This window comes from Centroberyx gerrardi, chromosome 23 (genome assembly GCF_048128805.1).
Source record: "Centroberyx gerrardi isolate f3 chromosome 23, fCenGer3.hap1.cur.20231027, whole genome shotgun sequence".
In the NCBI taxonomy this organism is placed as follows: Eukaryota; Metazoa; Chordata; class Actinopteri; order Beryciformes; family Berycidae; genus Centroberyx; species Centroberyx gerrardi.
Genome location: NC_136019.1, coordinates 7,717,904 through 7,743,259, shown reverse-complemented (window position 1 = coordinate 7,743,259; position 25,356 = coordinate 7,717,904). Strand labels below are relative to the sequence as shown.

Here is a 25,356-nt window from a genome sequence, read left to right as displayed (position 1 = left end):
TTGGGCATTATCATAGTGTTTTCACCAGTGAGCTACATATTAAAACTGAGTATTTGGAGACCAAGAATCAAAATACTGTGGGTCTATGCACATCCATTTAAAATTTAAATTGAATTAATGTTTTGCGGTCCACAGAATTATCAACTCCTGCAGAAATTCAAGATACTGTTTATTCTGAAGTCAAAGCGAGAACACCACTTGGTAATATAAAGCTATTTTTATCATACTTATAGAGCTAATGCTGCCATATCATATACATATTTTGTCTTGTTTTTTTATGCTGCATTCTACAGATAATTAAATGGATTACAACTGAATGTAAAATGTCAGACAGCACCCGTACATCTTCAATAACAGTAGGCTATATCTCTGTGTTACGTTTTTAAGTTGTTCGCTGTGTTTTTGTTCCAGATCCGTAAAGAGAAGTGCGTCAGCCAACCAAAGAGAGAGAGACATGGACGACAAGAAAACATGAAAAGAAAAATACATTCTTACTTACCTGACACACTGTATCATTTATACAACCACACAGATGTAACTGCAAATTCACACATGCAAATTCAAGCACATGCCTTTTAAACTGAATCGCCTTTCTGAGCATGTACAAGTTTATACTCCACCCTTCTACAGTCTGTATGGGGCACGCAATAATTGTACGTATCTCTACTATTCAGATATCACACATGCACACTATGTTGTACAGATTATTTTGATAGCAGATCATTAATACAGACAGTTGTATGCAGTTGAATGAAGTTTGTTGTTCCAAGCACAAACTGCAGGACCACTGAGACACTTTGTCATTTTAAGAGTTTATGCATATCTACAATATATATATATATATATATTGGGTACAATTATTTTGTCACATTATTTTTTAAAGCTGCACTAGGGAACTTTGCACAAAGGCAGGTCCAAATGGCAGGGAGAGGTAGCCTAACTCTGAAAAATTTGAACTTAAATACCCAGAAATCAGTGATCATTTTATACCAAAGGATACCAAAGGGACGAGAGAGGCAAAATATCTAATTTGGTGAGTCCAACTTTCTCTAGATGGAGCGCTGCTCACCAGGGTTCGAATTGAGTCCCAACTCTTGGGGGGTCCCACCCAGAAAGGGGGTGGTGTGGGAAGAGTGGAGTGAATTGAGTGGAACACTCAATTTGATGACTTTTGAAGGAAATTACAGGCTATAGAAATAATGGTATTAGTTTATGGTACTCGTTTGTGGGTTTATTATTGTTTATGCTAACTTGGAACTAACCTAACCTAACCTGCCACTGCATAGAGCATTGTATAGGGCTGACGTGGCAGTTAAACCTGCTGCCTATGGTCATATAAAAGTTGAAATCACAAAACTTACAGTACATATGTCCTGCTGCTGGGCTGGGACTGGTCTGGTGCTGGTCTGGACTGTCCTGATGCTGGAGTGTGCTGGTTTGCACTGGGCTGCTGCTCCTCTGAACTCTACAAGATGCAAGTTAAATATGTTCTAAAGACTGTTGGCTGATATCTATAGCACATTAGATTTTTTTTTATATAAAAACACCAGTTCATAGCTTAATTGAAGCATAAATAAAATGTTATGACACATGGTGTTAGAACACATTTTTCAAAATGGTTGTCAACAAACAAGTTGACCATTTCTGGGGGAAAATAATTACCCTTCAAAAAGTCTGTCATGAGAAGCCTCCTCTTTTTCCATCCGCTTCTGACGACAGTTGCGTTTTCAGGTCAATATTCCACTAGCAACAGTGTTTTCCAACTCCCGGCTACAGAGCCTTTTAGCCTTTCAAATTCGGCCTAACATTACAGTAGTTAACGTTAGCTAGCTAGCTAAACCTAGCATACGTTGGCTAGTAACCCAACTGGTGTATAGCAGTTAGGTTAAGTAGCTAATCAGTTACAGTTCAAGTTAGAAGTAAAAATGTGAATCGTTTAAGAGAGGAGCACAAAGTGGATTTTCCTTATGATAAATGTAGTTACTAACGTTTTATAAAACTGATAGTTCCGATCCTTGATTATGATTGGCTGAGCTGCGTTCGAAGCCGTTTTAAAATACTCTATTCACGCGTACGTTAAACGGGCAGTTGCACTCTGTCACGTAAGAAACCGCGCGTTTGTACATCACGTTACCGAGGTGACAGATTGGTGCTGCATTCACGGAAACTCGTAAATTTGGGGAACTTCAGAAATTTGCGGGTATTTATACAATATACAGTATGCTGCATTCTCTCGGAAATTTGGGTTTTATTTAATAACGTGACATGGGACCCCCCAAGTTTAGATTCCTCTTTCTGCTCACTGCGGTTTAGGAGACAGTTTGTATTTCACTCTTAAGTTTTGATTTGTCACTTCCTGTCCGGAAAAGTGTCCATATGGTCATACTGAAACTAGAATTTCATTTGGACAAATAGGGAGAATCTATTGGATCTCAATTAGTGGGGGTGGGACCGCACTTGATAGGCTGATAAGACGTGTATTTTTCCTAGTGCAGCTTTAAGTCAGCATCTTATTCCATGTTATGTGTGAAACACAGGGATGTCCAGAATTGCCTTTTCATATGTAATGAACTGATGTCAAAGAGAACATGATACATTTCTGAGTTTTCCTCTGTCCTTTTAAAACTGTATAGATACTGTAGATAGATAGATAGATAGATAGATAGATACTTTATTTATCCTGGAGTGAAATGTAACTGTTTATTTTGTATCTTTTAAAACTTGGTCTTTCACCAGTTTATGCAACAATAAACATTTAATGTCTTGAGCAAGCTGTCAGTAGTGTTTTTATATTGAAATGATTGTACAATTTTCTCCTTACAGCCATGTTTAGTCTGTTATTCTGTTTTTCCGTATAATCCTCCCTGTATATTGATCAATCAAGTATTCTGTCCCGAATGTGAGGCAAGGTGTTGATGGAAAAGAGCAAAAGCATGCACAGACTATTTTCCCTGGGTAAATACAGGTTAAATATGCGTTAAAGGTTTACTTGAAATTGCATCAGTCACGGACTGTATTTACACAGAAACAAATATTGTAACACCTCGAGCCCCAGAATTGTTTATACTGGAAATATCAAAGAGTGAAACTGGGCAACATGAATCAGCTTTCTTGCTGGTGTTGATTTGTAAACTCAGTCATGGAGGGAAACAAATTCTGAGGTTTTCCTTCTTATCCGCTTGGTGGTGCTGTGTGGTTTTGGTGCTTTTTGCATTCAGTCACTATTGGGACTTAGTGGGAGCTCAGGGTCTCTCTGTACCATATGATATACTATGATCAAATATCAATTCACGTGTCTCTGTGATTATGTGTTTTTTATCTAATACAATTGCATAAAAAAAGGTTTTTGTAGATGTTGTTTTAATAATTTGAAGTGTTCCATTCCAAGATGTTATTTATCCATCCAGGAAGAAAATGTGCTGACTATTTAAAAAAATGCAACCAACGATGTATGTCATATTCTATTTTGAGGTTTTTAGAGAATATAATGCTAATGCTAATCCACCGTGGGATTTCATTTCACGTCAGAACCTTTTTGTCAGATTAGGTCTCCACTTTTTAAAATGGTGGATATGTTATTGTGAATTAAAAGATCCTCATTTGGACCTATTTGGGTGGTGTTTCATAAGGATTTGATGGGTGCGTCCATAAACATGCTAATTCTTTTTTGGTTCCGTCTTGACTCACTGACCAGCGACATTTCTGCTGCCATTTACTTCATACACCCGGTATCACTTCCCCTTTCCAAAAAGACAGACACAAAACAGTGTGTGGTAACAGTACAGGGCAGCGTTTCACCAAGTATAGTTTTATTTTGCTTTTTTTCCAAGCAGCATGATAACACATTATGTCGGGTAGCCCAACAGACAGCTTCCCCCACCACATTTTCTTTAGACTTTAAACAACTGTTAGAGCAGATGAATAACATCAAAATGAATGTAATCCAATCTGAAAACGACATTTAATGAAGTAGAAAATGATACAACATAAATCCCTTTCAGCAGTGGGGAGAATAAGCTCTGAAGTGAAGTATTGAGTGGAGCGTTGAATCATATCAAATCATATCAAACCATATCAAACGTTAGGAGAAAAAAAGTCAACGTGTTTATTCCACTGGATGATCATATCTGACTCAGGAAGGAAATAGAAAGGAAACGAGTTTATATCTAGCTAGACACATTAACTGACATCGCTCCAAAGATAGCAATAAGCCCAAATTCACATCAAAACCTTTCAACAACTGTCCTCAATGTTCTATTCTATTATATTCTATTCTGAATTCAATGAGGAATGCCTGCAATATGGTGTGTGAATACAGAGAACACAGAAATCACTATTAACATGGGCCACTTAATAGCATTTGTTATATTCTTAGTGTAGGCTTAGCTGTTAGGCAGCATGGTGACCTAATGTTTAGTGGGACGTCCTGTAATCGAAAGGTCACAGGTTCAATCCCAACAACAGTCGTGCGCCCCGTCAAAAGCGTCCAAGACACTGAACCCCAAATAAAATACCTGTTCACTCATTCTACGTTCCTCAGGATAAGAGCAGCAGCTAAATGCCTAGAAATGTAACAGAAAAAAAAAACCTTGATCGAGTGTCAATATTCACCAAAGTGTGTTTGTTTGATGCTTCACGATACAGTGTGGGTGGCTGCAATTCAGAGTGATCGACATCGTCGCTGTTTCTGTTTCACCCTGTGGGTTTCTTTACGTGGTTTAACAGCAAACCGACCATCACCTCTGTGTTGATAGGAAATCAAGCTGGGTTGCATGCAACACACACTTCTGCAGAAGCCTGTGCGGGCAGAAACACAGCCATAAGTAATATGGACATAGTGGCTGATTTCCTTTAGGCTACTACCACCCCTGATGGATAAGACTATGGGCCATTTGTAGCATTTTCTTACTGCAGAATCAATTCAAACTGAGCTGGACTGAGTTTAAAGCGGCCTGGTTAATCCTGATTTAGACTTATGCTGTTTAATACACACGCGTCACTCTGTTTTCTCTCCAAATTCACCACTGCCATAGATAAATAAGATGAAACTTTAATGATTCTTGTGGGGAAATTGGGCGTAGGCTTCTAGTCTCTCTGAATTTTGACTTTAAACACCTTCAAAGCCCACAGAAATCAACAGAAAATGCTGTGATGAAAATGCAAGTTTTACTAAGGCCCCATCAAAAGGTTAATGTCAAGTTTATTTCACATCAAGTTTATTTATATAGTAATGGAGCGTACACTGATGAGAGACTAGTGATGGTTAGCCTTCAACCACAGTGTCTGCGCTTCACACTGCAAATAGGAAGTGTAAAGGTCAGAGCAGAACAGGCCGAGGTCTGCATGGAAAAAGATCCTCTTTCACTGGAATGTCAACGTTTGTCCCTGTGCTAAACCACAGTCTTTGTCTCGATGCTCTGTAATTCACTTCCTTCTCTGAAGTGCACAAGCAGCCCCACACAAACCTTAGACTCATTACAAGCCTCATCGCTACCACACACACAAGCACAAACACACACGCTTGCACATGCATGCGCACATACACACGCACATACAGAAAATGTGATTGATGATCTGATGATGAACAAATTGTTAGAAATGATGAAATAATGCCCACTAAAGCAACTGAGATGAAGTGCAGGTTGGAGTTTTGGTTATACAAACATTTCTCAGAGGCAGAGCTCCTCTGCTCTGCAGGCAGAAATAATCTCATTGGTTGAGTTAAACCTCAGTGGGCGGAGTGTAGCAAGCGAGAGAAACCCATTTTCAATCACCTCCAACTGAAGCCAGAAGCCATAGAAAACAATCATTTAATATCAGTCTAAAAATGTTAACTTCGCAAATTACTTGTCTTTTTTGATTTACTTCATGGTTTAAAGGGCACCAGTGAGAGAAGGCTATACCTAACAGTAAAGGGTCATTTAGTCAACAAGAGCTTGGCAATGAGTTTTCTCTCTCCTAAGTCTTCTTTTTATTTCCCACAGTATAAGGCCAGCCCCTTTCATGTTTGTGGTCCAAGTTCTGACAGAAAGTCCCCCCACTCTCTGCCTCCTCTCTTTTTTTTTAAAGGGCGCCAGCTTGAAATAAAGTGAGAAGGATATACCTATCAGTAAAGGGTCATTTAGTCAACAAGAGCTTGGCAATGAGTGAAGGATAAGACTCCATGCCTATGATGTTCAACTTTTCGATATGTTTAACTCTTTCAGCAGGTGGCACTGAAGTTTGGTATTCGGACATTTTGCTAGCAAACCTGTCCCTGTGTTGACGGCGTGAGAAAAGGTTTCATGACGTCACACCCTGCGACTTGCCTTATGTTAGCTGGAGGTAGCTGCTTAGCATTTTGACTGTTTAAGACGCATGTATTTTCTGTCATACATTAGTTATAAAAGACAAAGACAAAGCATATGATGAGACCAATACAGAGATGTCATATTTATTGTTATTGCATGTTTTTCCTATTCTTCTTCTTCTTCTTCTTCTTCTTCTTCTTCTTCTTCTTCATTCTACAGGGTTTTTGAATTTTTTTTTAATTTGAGCCCACAGCGCATGACAATGTTTGACTGTAAATGGTAGGCTACTAGACACAGCCACTGTAAACTGTCGCATAATATATGACCAAGCTTCATGAAAGTAAATCACAAAATTCTCCAGTCATTGTAAATGAAATATGTCCAATTTCGGAATTTCAGCTCAAAAATTACATTTTTGTATGTTGCCCTCATATAAACAACTATAGCCAAGGGAAAACAAAGCATCTTTAAACATCAGCTTCTCCTTATGGAGTAGTCAATCTCAGTAAATACAAGCATTTCCATATTGTCCAGATAATGCATGCCAATTATCTGAATTTTATCTTTAAAACTGAATCTGCCCTCAGGGAAAGAAAGTCACAATTATGTCCCCTGTGGCTGCTTTTAACAGCATCCACTCTTGGTCAAAGTGTGAAACAACCACTAGTCCAGCCACTGCTCAGCTGGCTCAGTGAATTCATGACTGGCCATTGGCACCAAAGGTTGTGAAATTGAATCCAGGGTGGAGCTGAAGAAACATGACACAATGTCATGCACCAGTGCTGGCTGTGATTTGGCCAAAGCACATATGATGTCATTTGTCCAGAAGGACTTCAATGTCTGGACCCCTGGAATGGCTGCTTGTAACTGTATTTCTTCTCTTTTTACTCTTCCGCCATCTTTCATACTCTTCTTTTTATTTCTCTTCCCTAAGTCTTCTATTTCTTACCACAGTAGCTATTTAAGGCCAGCCCCGTTCATGTTTGCGGTCCAAGTTCTGCTAGTCGCTGGCAGAAAGTCCCCCCACTCTCCACCTCCTCTCTTTTTTTTCTGTAAAGTTGTCAGTTAGCAGTGTCAGATAGAGCAGAAGAGGAAACAGAAGTTGTTCCTCCCTTCACAGAGATGGCTGGTGGTCGCCTGCTTCGCCTGCCCTGCTTCTTCAAACACAGTGCTGTGCTGCTGCTTGTGGTCTACTTCCATGGTATGTTCCCCTGTAACCCCCATTCAGTTTACACAGTTTTATAATCTTTAAGGATCTTTGTGTGCCGGATACAGATACACTCAGACATGTGATTAGAAAAGTATTGGCAAACTATGTTGCTCATGCTGGTGTGTTTATTTACAGAATGTTTGCCTACCATTTGGGGAAAAACAGTAACTTCCTTGGAAGTATTTGCTGTGTGTTTGAAATTACATGGAAGCTAATTGTAGTTCAGTCTGTTTGCTATGTCAGATGACATATTTGGATTTTTTGTAAACAGCATAGAGGAGATATACTGCCTTGGCTTGAACGTTATAGCGAATTGATTCTCATTGGAGAATGGGGGATTCATGAATCCAAAAAGTTAATTCAAGGAATCAGCATTTCAACATTTAAAAATGATTTGTTTTTCTTGCATTTCACAGGCTTAGGGTGCCTTGTATTTATTGACGACTTGCCCTCCTCCCTTTTTTGAACTTTTGGATTTTTATTAACAGACAAACCATTCTATTGTATCAGTCAGTTTTTTATTTGAGGACATACTTGGTCTTTTAAGTGTGAGTATAGACTGTGCGTCAGCAAATTTCCTCCATCTGCTCAGCAAGAAATCTTTAAATAACTCGATGCAAGACAGGGATAGAACATCCTTTCTGTTTGCTTCTACTGGTTTCGCAGGACTGCTTGTTGAAGTCATATTCTGGGTGTGTTTTAGATGTTGGTATATCTTTACAATTGACTGTACTTCTGACAAAACATGATAAATCTTTCAACTTCTGTTTTATGGCTACTCTAAATATAGTGATAGTATGTGCACTGTGAAGGGGGTGTGGACCTGTTCTGAACATGCTCAGTTTCAGCCAGACTCAGTCACTATCACACATAGAATAGAATAGAATAGAATAGAATAAAGCTCTGGTTATTTGTCCAGTGAGCACATGCTATGTTATTTTACGTCATGCTGTTATGTTATGTGTTATGTTATGATGTGCTGTGTTGTGTTATGTTATGTTATGTTATGTTATGTTATGCTATGCTATGCTACCCTACGACAGTTATTCTCAACCTTTTTCACATCAAGGACCCCTAATTTAGTCCACATTAGGGCCACGGACCCCCATTTGATGAGATTTTGTCTCTCGGACCCAAATCTGAGAATATTTTTATTGTTAGATATGATTTTGTCCAGTATTCCATGACTGTCTGTATTGTAGGTAGAGAGATAACAGTGAAACTATGATCAAAACAGTCATTCTTCTACATTCTCTAATTGTGTTAACTTCTTGTGAATGAAATAATGCTGAAGTTTAACAATTCATCAGTTTGCTGGGGACCCACTGGAACTCCCTCAAAGACCCCTGGTGGTCCCTGGACCCCACGTTGAGAGCCACTGTCCTACAATACGTTTTACATTGTTATGTTTTATGTTATGTTATATTATGTTGTGTTGTCTCTCTCTCTCTCTATCTCTCTCTCTCTCTCTCTCTCTCAAATTCAAATTCAAATTCAAATTCAAACCCTTCACCACATAGTGAGCGTCAGTAGTTTGATGTGTAAATACAGTGTTTGTGTAGAAACAATAACATAAATGTAACATGCAAAGATTTAGTAAAATAATGGTCAAAATATAATTCAAATAATAATCAACGATAGCAGAGCATAAAGTGATAAGATATAAATAGTAAAGAGATGAAAATGTAACAAATCAGGTTCAGGGTTTACTGGCTGTGTGTCCTGGAGGAGCCGCTGTCTCTGGACTGAAGACAGGCGAGGACAAAGTCTGCAGCTGTTTGGACTGTCTGCATGCTTTCTCCCAGAATCTTTGTATTTTTTTCCGCAAATTTAGGCAAATATTTATTTCTAATGTCTTGGTGTTTGGAGCACCAGAGCAAGAAATGCTGTTCGTCTTCTATGTCTCCTGAGCTACAGTGTTGCCTCTCTTGCGTTGCTAGCCATGTTTTTTTCTGTGGCGCCTTACCTCGATAGCAAGACTGTGGCCATTTAGTCTATACATTTTTAATGTTTTCCTTTTTTTTTAAATTGTTTTATATTTATAAGATATTTTGCCAATTCAATATCTCTATTAAGAGTTTCATAACATTGTAATTTGTTGTTTGCTTTAGTTTCGTTTCGCCAATACTCATCATATACATGTTGGTTGGAGATGTCAGTTTCTTTGAATTTTGTGGCTGGGGGTTGGACAGCTGAATTTAGCTGGTGTTTCTGAGCTAGTCGTTCTAGCGGGTCTCTCTCTGGGTTCTGGTGTTTACAGATGAAGGCTTTATGGTGGTAACAGTCTGGGTCACTTTGTGACAAGTGACTCCAGAATTTACAGGCTCTTTTCTATTGGCAGTAGGAGGGGGAATTTTCCTAGTTCTGCTCTGCAGGCTAAGTTTGGGACATTTCTGTGAACTCCTAGGATGTTTTTAGTGAATTCAAGGTGGAGAATTTCGGGGAGGCTTTTGTCCTAAGTTTTTTTAGTCTAAATTATGCAGTAGCCCCCAAATTTCACTGCCGTATAAAATAATTGGTTGAATAACGGAATCAAAAAGTTTCAACCAGATTCTAATTGGGGGGTTGAATTTGTAAAGAGTTTTTCTAACGGCGTAAAAAGTCCTGCGTGCCTTTTCTGTCAGTGTCTATATGGCTGTCTCGAACCGCCCAGATGAACTGATCGTCAAGTCGAGGTAGGTGTAGTTGGTGGTGTGTGTGAGGGCTCTCCCTCCAAGACTGAAATGGTATCTACTTTCCTGAGATCTGGACTTTTTTTGAAACACCATTACTTTTGTTTTGTCTGGGTTTATTGATAATTCCCAGTCCTTGCAGTAATTTTCAAGCAAGGACAGCTTTTGCTGTAGTCCTTGCTCAGTAGGTGACAGTATAACAAGGTCATCTGCATAGTGCATATAGCAGACATTTTATTTCTTGGTCTCCAAGAGTGAGTCCTGGCGATGCAGATGATTCCAGAGTTCTTGCCAATTCATTGATGTAAATGTTAAATAGTGTGGGGCTCAAATTGCATCCTTGTCTTAACCCTCTGTTCTGGCTAAAAAATTGTGTTCTTTTATTGTCTAGTTTAAGGCAGCATTTGTTTTCGTTGTAGATTCCTTTAAAGATGTCGTAGACCTTTCCTCCGACACCAGTTTGGAGGAGTTTGAAGAACAGTCCCTTGTGCCAAATGGAATCAAACGCTTTTTTGAAATCAATGAAACTTTCCCTTTCCCTTCCCGCTCCCTCTCTCTCTCTCCCTAATCTTTTGACAATGACCTTTCAAGAAGATAATACTAACTGTTATATTTGCTCATGTGTTTCAGATGTGGAGGCTGCCACTTGTAAAGACTTAGTCCATAAAAAAGTTGGAGACACTGTGGAGCTTCCTTCATGCCTACCAAGTGAATCGGTCACCTTGGCAAGATGGAAATATCAAGGGCTAGAAATTGTAGAATGGGATCAGAGTTCAGGTGAACAAGTAAAGGCTTCGCAATTTGAAGGCAGAGTAAACATAAACACCAAAAACTTTAGTCTAACAGTAAAAAGTCTGACTCTTCGAGACTCTGGGAATTTCAGTTTTGTCTCAGCGGTGAATGACACACAAAGGGGCACGATCACCATCCCTATGCAAGTTCATGGTAGGATATTTATGTTTTTTTTATCCTTGTCGTATTGAGTTTACCTTTAATGATAGCAGTTGGTACATGATCTACAGGCACACAGTATTAATATTGTGTGCCTAGTGAATGTGGAAATAAAGTATTATGTTTACATCACGGCTCATAAGCAGAGAGTTCTTTTACTTTTCCCCAAACTAAGAATCAGTCTGAAATGCTGGTATCCTATTGAATTGTTTTCCACAGCTTTCTATTATCATCCAGGGAAAAGTCTCCTCTCCATGACATCAAGAAAAGGTTTAATCATTTATTAATCCATCCATCCATCCATCTCTCTCTCTCCCTCCCTCCCTCCCTCCCTCCCTCCACTGCTCTATCAGAGCCCATAACTGAGGATCCTGTCCCGGCGGTGAACTCCACCTGGCATGCATCGAACAGCACCTGTACGGTTTTGGTGGAGTGCAACGTGACCCGCTACAGCAGGGTGTCGTACAACTGGACCGTGGGGAACCAGACCCACGAGGGCTCCAGGGGGCATTTCTCCCTCACGCCACAGGAGGGAGACACTGATGTCAACTGCACAGTTTACAATGCTGTCAGTGTGAAATCTGCATTCAAAACAGTGAAGTGCAGCAACGACACGTCCCCAGACCCACCAGGTATGTGCAGGGCTTTAACTGAACTGCAGATTTAGATTTGAGGGACTTGAGTATTTCAACCTGAGGAACAGTTTTTCTCCACCACATCTCAAAGTATTCACTATTACATCTGATTTAACAGTTTTGCATATACAAAACATATGATCATATCATGGGAATAGCATTTTTTTTAAATTAGTTGTTGGTGCCATGAATGTAAAGTGATTGCAGTTCATGAGTGTAAATGTGAATGTAGTCCAATTCTCTGAGGGTATTTTAATAAAGTTATTATGCATCACACAGCTGGATGAATAGAATGATAAAGATAATGATGAGGAGGAGAAGGAGAAGGAGGAGGATGGTTGTGATGATGTTAATGAGGATGATGATGACTATGATGACTAAAAAAACTCTGCTAGGGGGTGAGAGTGGGCCATACCTGTCCTTCATGTATTCAGTTTCAGGTAACGGTGTTACAGACGCTCCTGTGTCCATCTTGAAACAAAGAGACCCCCCATTTATAGTCAGAGTTTCTTTCCATGAGGACCTTATCTGGGGATTCTGCACTGCCACTGTTCCCAAATATGCTGCAGCTAACTCTGTCTCTACAGAATTAAGGGTTTGAGCTGACCTGCATACAACAGCAAAAATGTCCCTTCTTGTGGCATTTCCTGCATTCAACATCCTTTGCCGGGCACACACTCCATGAATGCTTTGGAGTCTTGCTTGACTGTGGTTGAGGAAGACTGATGTGGATTCTGAACATAACGTTGATTTGTTTTCTGCCTGTAGCTATTTTTCTTGGATTTATGACACACCACCGCATCCATGTGGGCAGGGGAATCGGCTGAGCGTAAAATAGTTTACTGCTTTTTCACTTCCTCATGTTGCCTCACTTGTGCAATGGCTGTGGCTACATCCAATTTGGGGTTTAACTGTAGCCTCTCTGACAAGGTAGCATTATGTAGGGCCTATTCCAACTACAATCCTATCTCGGATCATTTCCTCACGTAATTCCCCATAGTTGCAACGTTCCGCCATTTTGTGCACATCAGTAATAAAGTGCTCTGCACTCTCTCCGGCTTCCTGGGCTCTTTTGTTAAACTTTGCCCGTTCGTAAATGACATTATGTACTCCAACAAAGTGTCCGTCAAAAGCCCTTTTAACAGCCTCATAGTTCTTCAGCTGCGCTGTCGTCAGAGGCAGAGAACTCAGTATGTCGTCGGCCTTGTCTCCCATAGTGTAAATCAGAGAATTGACCTGATATTCCCCGTCTTTGTCATTCAGACCTGACGCTGTCCTGAAGCGTTCGAATCGTCTGATCCCAGTGGGCCACGAACTTGGTTCAAAGTCAAATGATCCCGGTGGCGTAATTGCTAACATATGCTCCATATCGACTGTGCAGAGTGGACGTAGCCCGTTAGCTACTCTGGCCCGGTCAGGCATTAGCCTCTTGTCTTTAACTTCGTGACACGCATCTTCATTCACCAAACTTCTGTAAAGTGGTCGAACTGGTCATCACAGTCTTGCTAGACTCTATCCATCATGGGTGTAGCACTTCTGACACCATGTATTGTTGCTCTGTTATCCTCATAATACAAGTCTCATACACACCTCAAATCCCCCAGTCCACAGCGCCACACCGTGGCATACTCCTACCATTACAATTACTACTGCTGCTACTACTTAATCATGATAGTAATAGTAATACTGTCTCAGTTGCAGGGTCAGTAGATTTTGTGATCTACGTGGCTGCAGCATCAGGGATTGGTTGTTTGGCCCTGGTTGCCATTGTGGCTGCAGGTGTTTATCACTGGAAACAAAGACAAGCAGGTAGGAAACTCTCCCTTCACCAGTGAATGGCAAATGTGTGCTGCCTGATCTATGATGCAGCTGGCTGTGAACGTGCATAAATGTGCATAGATAATTGACTATGATCAATTTGACCACATATTGCTTGTTTTTTTCCCTTGAGGATCTATAATTGGATTTAATAGCCTACATGTCTTTTGACTACTGCCGATCCTTCCATATCTCTAAGTTGTCTCTCATGCTGCACTAAACAATACCAACAGACACTGATTCACATGGCAACACCATATATGCTGATGTCTCTGACAACGTTACAGTGAGAGATGTAAGTATACTTATGCATGTACTGTGGGCGCACATTCTTTTCACTAATTATCTGCATCAATTTTGGAGGAATGTTTTGTGTTTTGTGAGTAACATGCACATTTCATCCACTTTTCTTTCTCTCTGTCTCTTTCTTTTATCATTGCACGTGTGTGTGTGTGTGTGTGTGTGTGTGTGTGTTTGTGTGTCTGTGCACATGTGCATGTGCAAAATTCCAGGTGAGATCGAATACCTTGATGAACCCATCCTCAATCTATGAAACCATCGATGACAGAGTCAACTCAGTCACAGTCACTGGGGTAAGAGCAAAGCGACAAGTCTTCAAAAATAAGTGGTGGAGATTGACATGAATTATAGTACCTGTAGGTTTGAGTGTACGATTATATGAAATAGCCAAAAAGTGTGTCCCATAATGCACATTTCTCCCTCTTATCCAAAAGATATGACAACACCACAACATTTTTAGTGACTGTTTTGTGTCATATATCTTTTCTGAGATCATCTTTAAACAAATTTAAAATGCATATAGCAACGTTTATTTAAAGGCCAAACTCTTGTGAACATAATAACTGAAGAGTTTTATTCCAAAATGAAATATCCACCACTGGATAAAAGTGACACCTACACTCAGGGAATGACTGCTTATAACAGAAAACTCAAAGTAACATTTTAGTTACTAGTCCTTTTTAGTCTGGATTTTTGAAAACTATTATTGAAATTCTACTTTTTTTTTTCTGAATACAGATATTTTGCATTTATGACGGAAACTCTTGGATTTTCTTTAAAACGGATATAGCCTACCATTGACATGTTTTCAATCAGGAGAAAGACTATACAAATATTTGAAATGAAAACTTTTTGCATTTCCTTTTTTTTTTTAATTTGAAGATTGTGGTAAGGGTACAAACATCAATCATACAGTTACAATTATTACAGTTAGTTGACCCAAAAATTCAATTTCTCAAAGTTTTGTTGTTTTTGAACACCATAGACCAATAATCGATCAGAGCTGGGCATGACCAAAAAGTGTGTGTAAGGTTGGCAGGAGAAGAATTGCACCTAATGCATTTTGCGTCAACGTTAGGGTAGATTTGGGCTAGCCTAGCTCTAGACAGGTGGACACGGTGCAAAACTTTAAATTGAATTATCCCCAGTCTTGCACAAGAACTACTTACATTGACTCTTTCCAAGGCACAATCCCAGACATCGTCTGAATTTTCTTCTCCCAGTTCGTCTTCCCAGTCTGTTTTAATTTTATCAAGTGCGGTACTGGTCATGGAAGCAATACAGTCAAATATTCTAGATATAAGGCTTTTCAAGCTAGCAGGAGTCTTAAGAATAGCATCAATTCCATTTGCTGAAGGTATATTTGGGAAGTTGGGGGTGTGGCTTTGTATGAAATGAATTGAATGTGAATTTTACAAAGACTCCATCAATATACAGGTCTTGGAACGTAGAAAGGCCTTGACTATTCCATGTGGAGAAGGTCATATCCAGTCTGGCTGGAGCAAAGACATGGTTATTACATATAGGTCCTAAGTTAGAAAATTCTTTGATTCCAAAGTGCTGTCGAAACTGGGCCCATATCTTGAGGGTATTAATAACGACAGGGTTAGAGGTTAGAGGAAGGCTAGAGGTGACTAGAGCTTTGAGGGATGTTAATACACAAGAACTAGCCTCTGTTTGACACCAATCCATATTTGGGGACTGGACCCAGTACACAACTTTTTGGGCATTTGCTGCCCAATAATAAAAACACAGATTTGGGAGAGCCAGACCACCCTTGGATTTGTGTCTCTGGAGAAGTTCTTTGCGTACTCTGGGGTTTTTGCCGCCCCATATAAATGACATTATGACCTTATCAACAGATTTAAAAAATGACTTAGGAAGGAAAATTGGGAGGGACTGGAATAAGTAAAGGAACCTGGGAAGAACATTCATTTTAATACAGTTGATTCTACCTGCTAGGGATATATTAATAGCGTTCCATCTTTGAAAGTCACACTTTAGCTTATCAACCAGGGGAGCGAAGTTTTCCTGGAAGAGACTGGAAAAGTTCCGTGTTACACTGATCCCCAAATATTTGAAGCCGGATCGGGACATACGGAATGGTAGATCATTTTCTGATATTGCAAGGGCCAGGACATTAATGGGGAAGCATTCACTTCTATTAAAATTTAGTTTATATCCAGAGAGTGTGCCAATTTTTTGTAGGGATTCAACAATAGGTGGAATACTCGCCAGCGGGTCCAAAACAAATAATAATAAATCATCGGCATACAATAATAACTTATATTCCGTCTTCCCTCTCAGAATACCATGTATAGATGTTGTACATTTAAGAATAATAGAGAGAGGTTCTATTGCCAGGGCAAATAGAAGCGGGCTAACCTGGCGGGTCCCTCTTGACAGAAGAGTCTGAGCGCTTCCTATTTGTTACTACTGATGCCTTCGGTGAGGAATATAAGAGTTTGATCCAGGCTATGAAACTAGGTCCAAAGCCAATTTTTTCCAAACCCCAAAATAAGTAGCCCCACTCTGTCGAAAGCTTTCTCTGCATCCAACGAGATAACTACCTCAGGTACCTGGCTGGATGCTTGAGTACAGAGAACATTTAGAAGCCGACGCACATTGGTAAATGAATGACGTCCCTTAATGAACCCTGTTTGATCACATGAGATCACATCATGCATAACAGTTTCTAGGCGGAGGGCGGAGCGCTTTAGCCAAAATTTTAACATCACAGTTTAAGAGAGAGATGGGCCGGAATGAACCACATTCTGTTTTATCTTTTCCTGGCTTCAATAACAAGGTAATCGATGCCTCAGTTAGGGAATGTGGCAAGATCCTCTGGGCCAGAGAGTCGTTAAACATATCTAGTAAAAGTGGGATCAATTTGGTGGAATTTTTTTTGTAAAATTCTATTGGGTAACCATCTGGTCCAGGGGTCTTGCCACTTTGCATTGCCATGATTACATTACAATTTCTTGGTGCTGCAATGGAAGCTCTGTCTCTGCTCTGTGTATCTGGCTAATGGTGGGAGTTTCTAAACTGTTGAAGGAATCGTACATGTCAGTGGTTTCGGTGGGAGCTTCTGAAGTATATAAATTGGAATAAAATATTCTAAAAGTTTCATTAATTTCAAGTGGGTTAACAGTGAGTTCACCGTTTGGCATTCGTATTTGTGGGATTTGTTGTGTGGCGGCTTTATGTTTGAGTTGGTGCGCTAGGAGGCGACCAGCTTTATCCCCATGCTCATAAAAAACTACACGCGACTTAAATAAAAGCCGTTCACTCTTGTCCATTGATAACAAATTATATTTTGTCTGGAGATCTAACCTTTTCTTGTAAAGTTTGGGTGAGGAGCAGTCAGCATGCTGTTGATCTATTTCCTGTATTGAGTGGATAAGTTGTTCATGTTCGTATTTTTTTGCCTTTGTCAATGTAATGTTATATGATATAATTTCACTCTGGGTTTCCCAGAGTAATGATGGTGAAAACCTTTTCTCAGAAAATGATATATCCATCATTTTAAGTAATTGACACCTTATCTAACAAAATGAATGAAAGCACAAGATAGAAATATGGTCATTTTTAAATCACAATAAGTAACTTAAACTCGTTTGATAAAGTGACAGTTTTACGGATGAGATTCTCTATGGTTTAGAGATATCGAATGTTGATCTTAAGGTTGTAGCTTTTTTTTTCAAAACTGCATGTATTGCGTTTTTTAAAATGTAGCGACCCTTATGTTTGTGAGATTGACGTTGTTGTACCTCCTGTTTTCCATACATCCAGCCCCACACTGTGTATGACCAGATCCAGCTCAACCGCCTGACGGAGATCCCCACCTCTCTATACCAAGATGTCTACCAGGGCTCATAGCACAAGTAGCTTGAGTTGTTTGGTTTTCTCATGCTAAACGACAAAGAATGCCATCACACTTGGAAGGCCTGTGCCATGTGCTGCATTTAGCTACCAGTGTTGTAAATATTGTAAATATGCAGATCAATATTTTAAAAAGTTCATGTCTTGTTAAAAAAATAAATATATATTCTTGTTGTAATGTGTGTCATTCTCTTTGGCATATGTTCTTGTTGGCATACAGATATTTGCTATTTATGTATTGAAATTATTTGTGAATGCCATGCCTCAAAGATTCCCTAAAGATGTATTGTATTTTAGATGTCTCAAATTAACTGTGTTGTTTTGGTTCAAGGGTACAAGTAATGAATTACATTTACCTTTCTTACAGTAATTGAGTAGCTTTTTTGTGTACTTTCATTTTTGGTAATAAATGAACTGAAGTATTATGCTTTGCTACATTTCAAATTACATCCATTACGGAGTAGAAATTGTGTAACCTTTCCATATCTGCATCATACCCCATTGAATCTGTACAAGTTTGTGAAAGTAAAATTAACTTACTGTAGCATTAATTATCCAATTTACCCATGATAGTGGCTAAGCTAATATTACCCAAAGGCCATCCATCCAGCTTCAGTATCTACCTAGTTTGCTAGCTTTGCTAGCTAGCTGGATAGCTAATAACATCAACAGAGTAGCTCACTAACTTTTCTCCACTACATTTGACATTTTAAATGTCATAACTTTTTGCTTTGATATTATTTTTCAAACAGCACAATTATACTTATTCTACAATTCTACATGAGTCAAATGTCAGCAAAGAAACAAACTTGAGCCAGTGACTTGAACAGGATATTTTAGTTTCCACCACTTGTTTAGCCTGTTGATGGCAGCTAACAAGGAGTAGCCTATATTGGAGCAAATAACCATGTATGAGTTGTTGCTGTTGGAGTACCCACCTATCAATCTAATTATCACTGAAATGAAGAGGATAATATGGCACCAGTATACTAACCTAACCCCCCGTTAGCAGATGTACCGTCCTCCTCATCAAGCACTGGACCACTGTCACTAAGATTTAACAACTCAATGGCCATTCTGTTATATGCAAATTACACTGTTTTATAATAGTGGGAAACCACACAGACACTATTAATACAAGTGAATACAGATGATTTAAACTGAACCTTCACAAATAATGTTTCATGTCATATAGCCTTCAAATCAGGAGCCTAAGTTTGGTTTCCTACTGTTGTGAGCTACTGTAAAAAGAAAGCACAGAAGATATAGGCCCACTGTATTTTCAGTGAAAATCAAACAAAGCTCACAGACTGCAGACCTGTTATTTATACATATATATACATATACATATACATATACATATATATTCTCAGAGCATAGACTCACTACAGACACACTGACTATAACACTGATAACATTAAGTCAGTTTGGTTCACCAGTCTCCATGGAACTTTTATCTTTTTTTATGAAAAACAAAAGAGCAAATGTGATAGTCTGCATCACAGATAAATTACATGGTGCAATATACATTATCTCACAAGTACAATCATCTCTTTCTTTCCTGTGTTCTCCCTTTCTATTTTACGAAGAAATATATTCTGTTGTCTGGTGAAAAACAGCAAAAATGGTACTCCTTATTAGTCTTTGTTGACATTTTTGTGCAGCGTAGCCATTGTGGCGTCTTGGCTTGTTGAAATCTTCAAAATCTTCCCACTAACATGCTGTGTAAAGTAAACACAAATGTACTTTATTTTGATTAACAAACCATTTCTGGGCTATATTATGGTTTAAAGATTGAGAGGCAGGGAGGGAGAGAGAAACAGAGAGAAAGAGAGATTAATTGCTGAATTAGTTGCCTAAGCATTTGTCTATATTGTGATATTGTCTGTGTTGTCACAGATTGTTACACATGACTATGTATTGTAAACCACTTTGCCAATATTGTTAATCTTTTGACAGTCATGTTGATTAAGCATCTTTGAACAGAGAAAGAGAGAGACTTACCATGAGGTACATAGGTTGGTAAGTTTTTCTGTAAAATAGGGGAAAATAAATATGTACAAATATGTTTATGTTACCATATTGTTGTAATACGAACATGTCTATAACTTACATACCTTTAAGGTTTTTCAAAGCAGCTTTGATTTGACCTGTAATGACAAGAAATGGGGGTCAACGTACATAGTATCCATTGCTTTAGTATCACAACATAGCCTATAACCACAAGCACACAGGCAAGACAATCAAACAAGTGACATATTCAACCGATAAAGATAAGTTTGGCTTAAAGCTTTAAACCTCTCCCATCCTTCGACCCACTGGTGTGACCATCATTACAAACACATATTTCGCAGCCAAGCTTTGTTCAAACCCACAGAACTTAATTTGAAATTCTAGTCCAGATCCCAAGGACCAAATATTTCATGCTGAATTAAAGGGAAATATGTATAAAATAGTGATGCACAAGACATCTAGATTTTTAGAAATTAAGAGGAAAGTCAGGGTGCAAAGAGGTTTTAAACTTTAAGCAGGCAGCAGGGTGGCAGAGCAAGCAGGAAGGCCGCCCTTCAATTGGAAAACACAGGTTCAATTCCTTGTGTCGGCAAGCATCCACCCTGAAGTGTCTTTGAGCAAGACGCTGAATCCCCACCAGCTCCAGGGATGCTGACCCTGACCTCTGACCTTCCTGTGGAATGGGAAGCAAGCAAACAAGAGAATTTCCCTACAGTGGTCAGGTTTTTTTCTCACCTCTTGAAAAGTATAATATTGTCCCTAATACAATTCCCAGGAAAACTCCCAGGATAACCCCGTGGCCAAATCTTCCCGTCTCCACAGGCTTGTCCTCTGGATAATAAAATACATGGAGGAGCGAGAGAGACAGAGTTGACAAGAAAAGTCTGAAATTAGTTTCTGTAAACCACATTAGCACAGAGTTCATCTGTTCGATTTCTTCCCCTTGCAACCTGCCATGGGAGAAAGATTTTGGGAAACCTGTCCCGCATCAGATCCCTAACAGCACAAAACAGTTTACAAACCCAGCAGAAACATCATGACAGTTGTAGTAAGATTTGATATACCTACTAATTATAGTGTCCTAACATGTCATATTGTATGGTATGGTATTGTACCATACTGTATTGTACTGTATTGTATCATAGTGTATTGTTATGTATCATGTTGTATCATATATCATCATATTATAGTGTATAACTGTATCATACTGTATCATATTATACTGTATCCTATTGTATTGTATAGTGCTGTACCATATCATATTGCATCATATCGCATCGCATCGCATCGCATCGTATCGTATCGTATCGTATCGTATCGTATCGTATCGCATCGTATCGCATCGTATCGCATCGTATCGCATCGTATCGCATCGTATCACATCGTATCGTATTGTTTATGAAGTGTTTAGTCGTAGTGGACAATGACCTGTAGCGCCTCCCTGAGGGAAGGAGCTGAAAGAGGTGATGAGCAGGATGTGAGGCGTTGGAGATTATCTTCTTTGCTCGCTTTATAATCCGGTGAGTATGTAGAGATTCAACTGAGGGGAGTGGGCTGCCTATGATTTTGGATGCCTTGTTAACAATCCGCTGTAGTTTTTTCCGTGTTTGACTGTCCGTGCTGCCGTACCATACTGTAATAGAAGATGTGATGATGGACTCAATGATGGCTGAGTAGAACAGAACAAGAAGTTGATGCTTGATCCGGTATTTTTTAAGCTGCCTAAGGAAGTAAAGTCGTTGTTGAGCTTTTGCAGTGATGTGTTCAGTGTTAGTTTTCCACTTCAGGTTATTGCTAATGTATGTTCCGAGGAATTTAAAAGAGTCAGTGGTGGTGATGGGGTTTCCGTTTATGTGTACGGGTATTTTGGGATTCGGCATGCGTCGGAAGTCGATAATGAGTTCCTGGGTTTTGGCTGTATTAAGCAGGAGGTCATTGTTTGCGCACCAAGTGACAGCTCGGTCCACCTCAATGCGGTACTGAGTTTCATCATCGTTAGAGATGAGGCCTACAATGGTTGTGTCGTCTGCATATTTTATTATTTTCACAGAATTGTCCATGGATGTAAAGTGGGTGGTGTAAAGTGAGAAGAGCCAGGGGGAGAGAGTGTGAGGTTAGGTTATTAACCTTCACCCCCTGTGGCCTGCTCCACAGGAAGCTCCGGATCCAGTGGCATATGGCCGGGTCAATGTTCATGTCCAAGAGTATGGTAAAGAGTTTGAGTGGGTTGATGGAGTTAAAGGCGGAACTAAAGTCTATGAACAGGATGCGTGTGTAGGTGTCTGGTGATTCCAGATGTTGCAGGGCATGGTGGAGTGCTATGCTGACTGCATCCTCAACAGACCGGTTGGCTTGATAGGCAAATTGATATGGGTCCATCCCACTGATGGACCCATATTAATGCAGAAAGTGCCGAATTTCAAGTATGACAGAATGATGCGCGTTAGGGCAACTGGTCTGAAGTCATTGAGGCAGGTGATCTTTTAGGACTTCATCATCATATATATATCATATCATATCATAGTGCATTGTACTGACACAATATCGTACTATACCGTATCATATTATATTGTATCATATCATATATCATCATATCATAGTGTATTGTATCATAGCATATTATATTGTATCATATTATATTATACAGTATATCATTCTATGCTGTCCCATCTTGTCATGTACGTCTGTTGTAGGGCTGCAACTAACGATTATTTTCATTGTCGATTAATCTGTCGATTATTTCTCGATTAATCGATTAGTTGTTTGGTCTATAAAATGTCAGAAAATGGTGAAAAATGTCGATCACTGTTTCCCAAAGCCCAAAATGACATCCTCAAATGTCTTGTTTTGTCCACAACCCAAAGATATTCAGTTTACTGTCATAGAGGAGTAAAGAAACCAAAAAATATTCACATTTAAGAAGCTGGAATCGGAGAATTTTGACTTATTTTTCTTAAAAAAGTACTCAAAGCGATTAATCGATTATCAAAATAGTTGGCGATTAATTTAATAGTTGACAACTAATCGATTAATCGATTAATCGATTAATCGTTGCAGCTCTAGTCTGTTGAGACCTTACCATAGCACCTGGCTGTCTTAACACTTGAGGCATTCTGTACATTCTTGCTGGCGGTGCAGGTGAACTTGACCTCGCTGTTGTGGCTGAAGGATGTGCATAAAGTTGAGGTTTGGTTTTTGGGATTGCTAAACTGAAAGAGAGTACTATTGGAAGGATGAATCTCCCAGGAGAAGTCAACGCCCTTGTCTGGAGAGGAACACTGCAGGACCATCAGACAGCTTCCTTCCTTCGACACGCTGAGGAGCGTATGGACGTTGGGTTTCTGGAGGTGTTCTGTACAGTTTAATAGATACGGATGAGAAGATGTTCAAAAGTTCCCACAGTTAATTTCCGAGCACCGGCTGACTCGAAACAGCCGGGCCTCGCCACCGTTCATTAACAAAATATTAACATTCTGAACTTGGTGAGGAAGGTCTGTGTGTGAAAACATCTGTGCTGTGCATGTTTGTTTTATTCTGCATTCATAAAATAATCAAAAATAAGCAAATCTGAAAATGAACTCAGTCTGACATTTTTTTCTGCCAATTTTGTTTTTTTGATTGCTGCAAAAGTGTGGACGCAGAAACTGACGTTAAGTAAAGATGGCCCTTATTATCTTAACTTAAATGTGAACATATAGTATATAGACAATATTAATTTCAAGTATTCTTTGTCCATTAGTACATTTTACATGCGGAGAAAGGCTTACCCTAATTTGTGTCAGTTTTATAAATCTAGTGACCCTTACTTCTGACTGTGAGCATGATCTTGTTGCGGTTGTCCTTTTTCTCTGTGTTTTTGAGGTCCACAGTGTATTCCATGGCATCTTCTTTGGTCAAATTACTGATCATCAAGTCACCTGATAAAAAAATAAAGAAATTGTCAAGAAAAAAATAAAATAAATCAGCTTCATGTTTTGTTTTCTTTGTAGAGGTTGATGAAATAACTTTGTCACACATGGTGAAATACAAAATTGACCTTGACAGTGAAAAACTAAGCAACAGATTTTTCTGTTACCTGAAGAGGTGTTGAGACTGAGCCTCCCCTTGTACCGCCAGAAGCGGTCGACATTTTTCTTCCCATTGCGATAGGTTGCAATCCAAGTGTTGTTGGGTAGTATTGACCACTCAATTGCGGAGATATTCCATAATGGGTCGGCTCCTGAGAGCAACGTAACAGACTCTCCAAGGTAGCCAAAGACTTTCCTGAAGGAGTCAGCTACTGCCACTGTAAACACAACAAAACTCAGTATTTACTGCCAGAGTCTGCGAAAAAATAAACTGTAAAACCACTAGCACTTACTGCAATGGAGGGAAATAGCCATGATCCCTTGGCTTGGGGGGGGGGGGGTCAACCTAAATTGAAATGCTCCCTTGGGAAGATATTTTTAGAAATGGTTGTTAAATGCTCATTTTTAGTGAGATCTAAGAGAAGGGCGATGGTTTATCCCCATTATGTTGATAGACAATAATCATAATAATCATAATTTGTCAATGTCAAAATAAAGTCATTATCAAAGGTTCAAAGGATCTATCTTTTGTTTAGTGTCTTATCTTCTTATTGCCTCTCAACCACAGCTTTTGGAAATTCATTGTGAATTATTTGAGCCACAGTGCTTTCATTGACAGACCTCTTTAATATGCCTCTTAATCAGAGATGATGAGGTAATGGCCATTTTTGGCTGGACCGCAACAGCGGGGCCAGCCCTATAAACGTGAATGTCTGTCACTCACTGACTGACTGAGTGATGAAGTTACACCATTGGTCGGCCGGGACACGGTCCAGCCATATACTAGGATTTGACCTAGTCTTGTTTATTTCTGGCACATGATACAAGGCCAAGTGGGAAAAATACACCAGTGGGGAAAATTCACCATCCCCTGTACTCATAGATTTTAAACCATTTATTTTCAGTTTCAGATTATTCAAATCCACAAGATCACGTTTCACGTTTCGTTTTGAGGATGACTCACAGGTTTGTCCCCAGATACGATAATAACGGGCTTCAAAATGCCCCTGCTCATGGAGGGATGATCGCCGTGTTGCTCATCACATGCTTTCCTCCTCTGCTTCCTGCACTACTTTTGGTTTGTCAGCGTCAAGAGATAATAAGTCAATTAATAGTCAACATGCTACACTACTCTTCCTTTGGAAAATTTATATTGTAAGCAAACATGAATAATATCACTATAATTGAATTGACATATTATATACATTATAATAAGTCACTTATTATTATTATTATTATTATATACATTTTTCTTTCTGTTTTGCTATTTTTATACCACCAGAGCCCTGTCTCCGTGTCTTGAGTACTTCTGCCATGTAGAAATTATTCAGCCTTTTCATTTTGCTCTTGCCAATGTCACTGAACAATTTTGTAAGAGTCTTGGCACTCTGGCCTCTTAGCTGTTGTTGTTTTGATGCTAATTTTAACAGAAGAAAATATCAACATACCTTGGAGGATCAGAATGAGAAGAGTTGGAAGTCTCATCGTAACTGGGAGACAACACTCTGTGACAGCTTA

General features: G+C 39.3%; 2 protein-coding genes across 5 annotated transcripts; one reads left to right on the top strand and one right to left on the bottom strand.

Moving 5' to 3' along the window:
* Positions 1 to 7,387: 7,387 nt before the first annotated feature.
* Positions 7,388 to 18,145, top strand: LOC139926344 (SLAM family member 6). 2 transcript variants are annotated; one of them, XM_078291827.1, is made up of 7 exons: positions 7,388 to 7,491; positions 10,803 to 11,117; positions 11,477 to 11,755; positions 13,460 to 13,567; positions 13,810 to 13,871; positions 14,089 to 14,169; positions 17,669 to 18,145. In XM_078291827.1, exons 1-7 carry the CDS (start codon positions 7,413 to 7,415, stop codon positions 17,753 to 17,755), a joined length of 1,011 nt encoding a protein of 336 aa, XP_078147953.1. In that variant the 5' UTR covers positions 7,388 to 7,412; the 3' UTR covers positions 17,756 to 18,145. The 2 variants fall into 2 exon arrangements, with proteins under 2 accessions (XP_078147953.1, XP_071774149.2); XM_071918048.2 differs by having other exon boundaries at positions 13,454 to 13,567.
* Positions 18,146 to 18,576: 431 nt separating this feature from the next.
* Positions 18,577 to 25,346, bottom strand: LOC139926364 (SLAM family member 9). 3 transcript variants are annotated; one of them, XM_071918080.2, is made up of 8 exons: positions 25,287 to 25,346; positions 23,847 to 24,056; positions 23,578 to 23,688; positions 22,851 to 23,123; positions 20,507 to 20,602; positions 19,876 to 19,908; positions 19,763 to 19,790; positions 18,577 to 19,533 (listed from the first exon to the last, which is right to left on the bottom strand). In XM_071918080.2, the coding sequence occupies exons 1-8, from the start codon at positions 25,321 to 25,323 to the stop codon at positions 19,515 to 19,517; spliced, it is 807 nt and encodes a 268-aa protein (XP_071774181.1). In that variant the 5' UTR covers positions 25,324 to 25,346; the 3' UTR covers positions 18,577 to 19,514. The 3 variants fall into 3 exon arrangements, with proteins under 3 accessions (XP_071774181.1, XP_071774180.1, XP_071774182.1); XM_071918079.2 differs by having other exon boundaries at positions 18,577 to 19,479; XM_071918081.2 differs by lacking the exon at positions 19,763 to 19,790 and having other exon boundaries at positions 18,577 to 19,479.
* Between the last annotated feature and the right edge of the window lie 10 nt (positions 25,347 to 25,356).

Excerpts from the sequence above, each read along its gene's own strand:
- LOC139926344 (XM_071918048.2), top strand. The coding sequence starts at position 7,413 with ATGGCTGGTGGTCGCCTGCTTCGCCTGCCCTGCTTCTTCAAACACAGT. Across the intron at positions 11,756-13,453 it reads CACGTCCCCAGACCCACCAG|TTGCAGGGTCAGTAGATTTT; the intron begins GTATGTGCAGGG and ends ATACTGTCTCAG. Across the intron at positions 14,170-17,668 it reads ACTCAGTCACAGTCACTGGG|CCCCACACTGTGTATGACCA; the intron begins GTAAGAGCAAAG and ends CCATACATCCAG.
- LOC139926364 (XM_071918079.2), bottom strand. The coding sequence starts at position 25,323 with ATGAGACTTCCAACTCTTCTCATTCTGATCCTCCAAG. Across the intron at positions 24,057-25,286 it reads TCTCATTCTGATCCTCCAAG|TGGCAGTAGCTGACTCCTTC; the intron begins GTATGTTGATAT and ends TTGTGTTTACAG. Across the intron at positions 19,480-19,762 it reads ACCAACCTATGTACCTCATG|CATGTTAGTGGGAAGATTTT; the intron begins GTAAGTCTCTCT and ends TACTTTACACAG.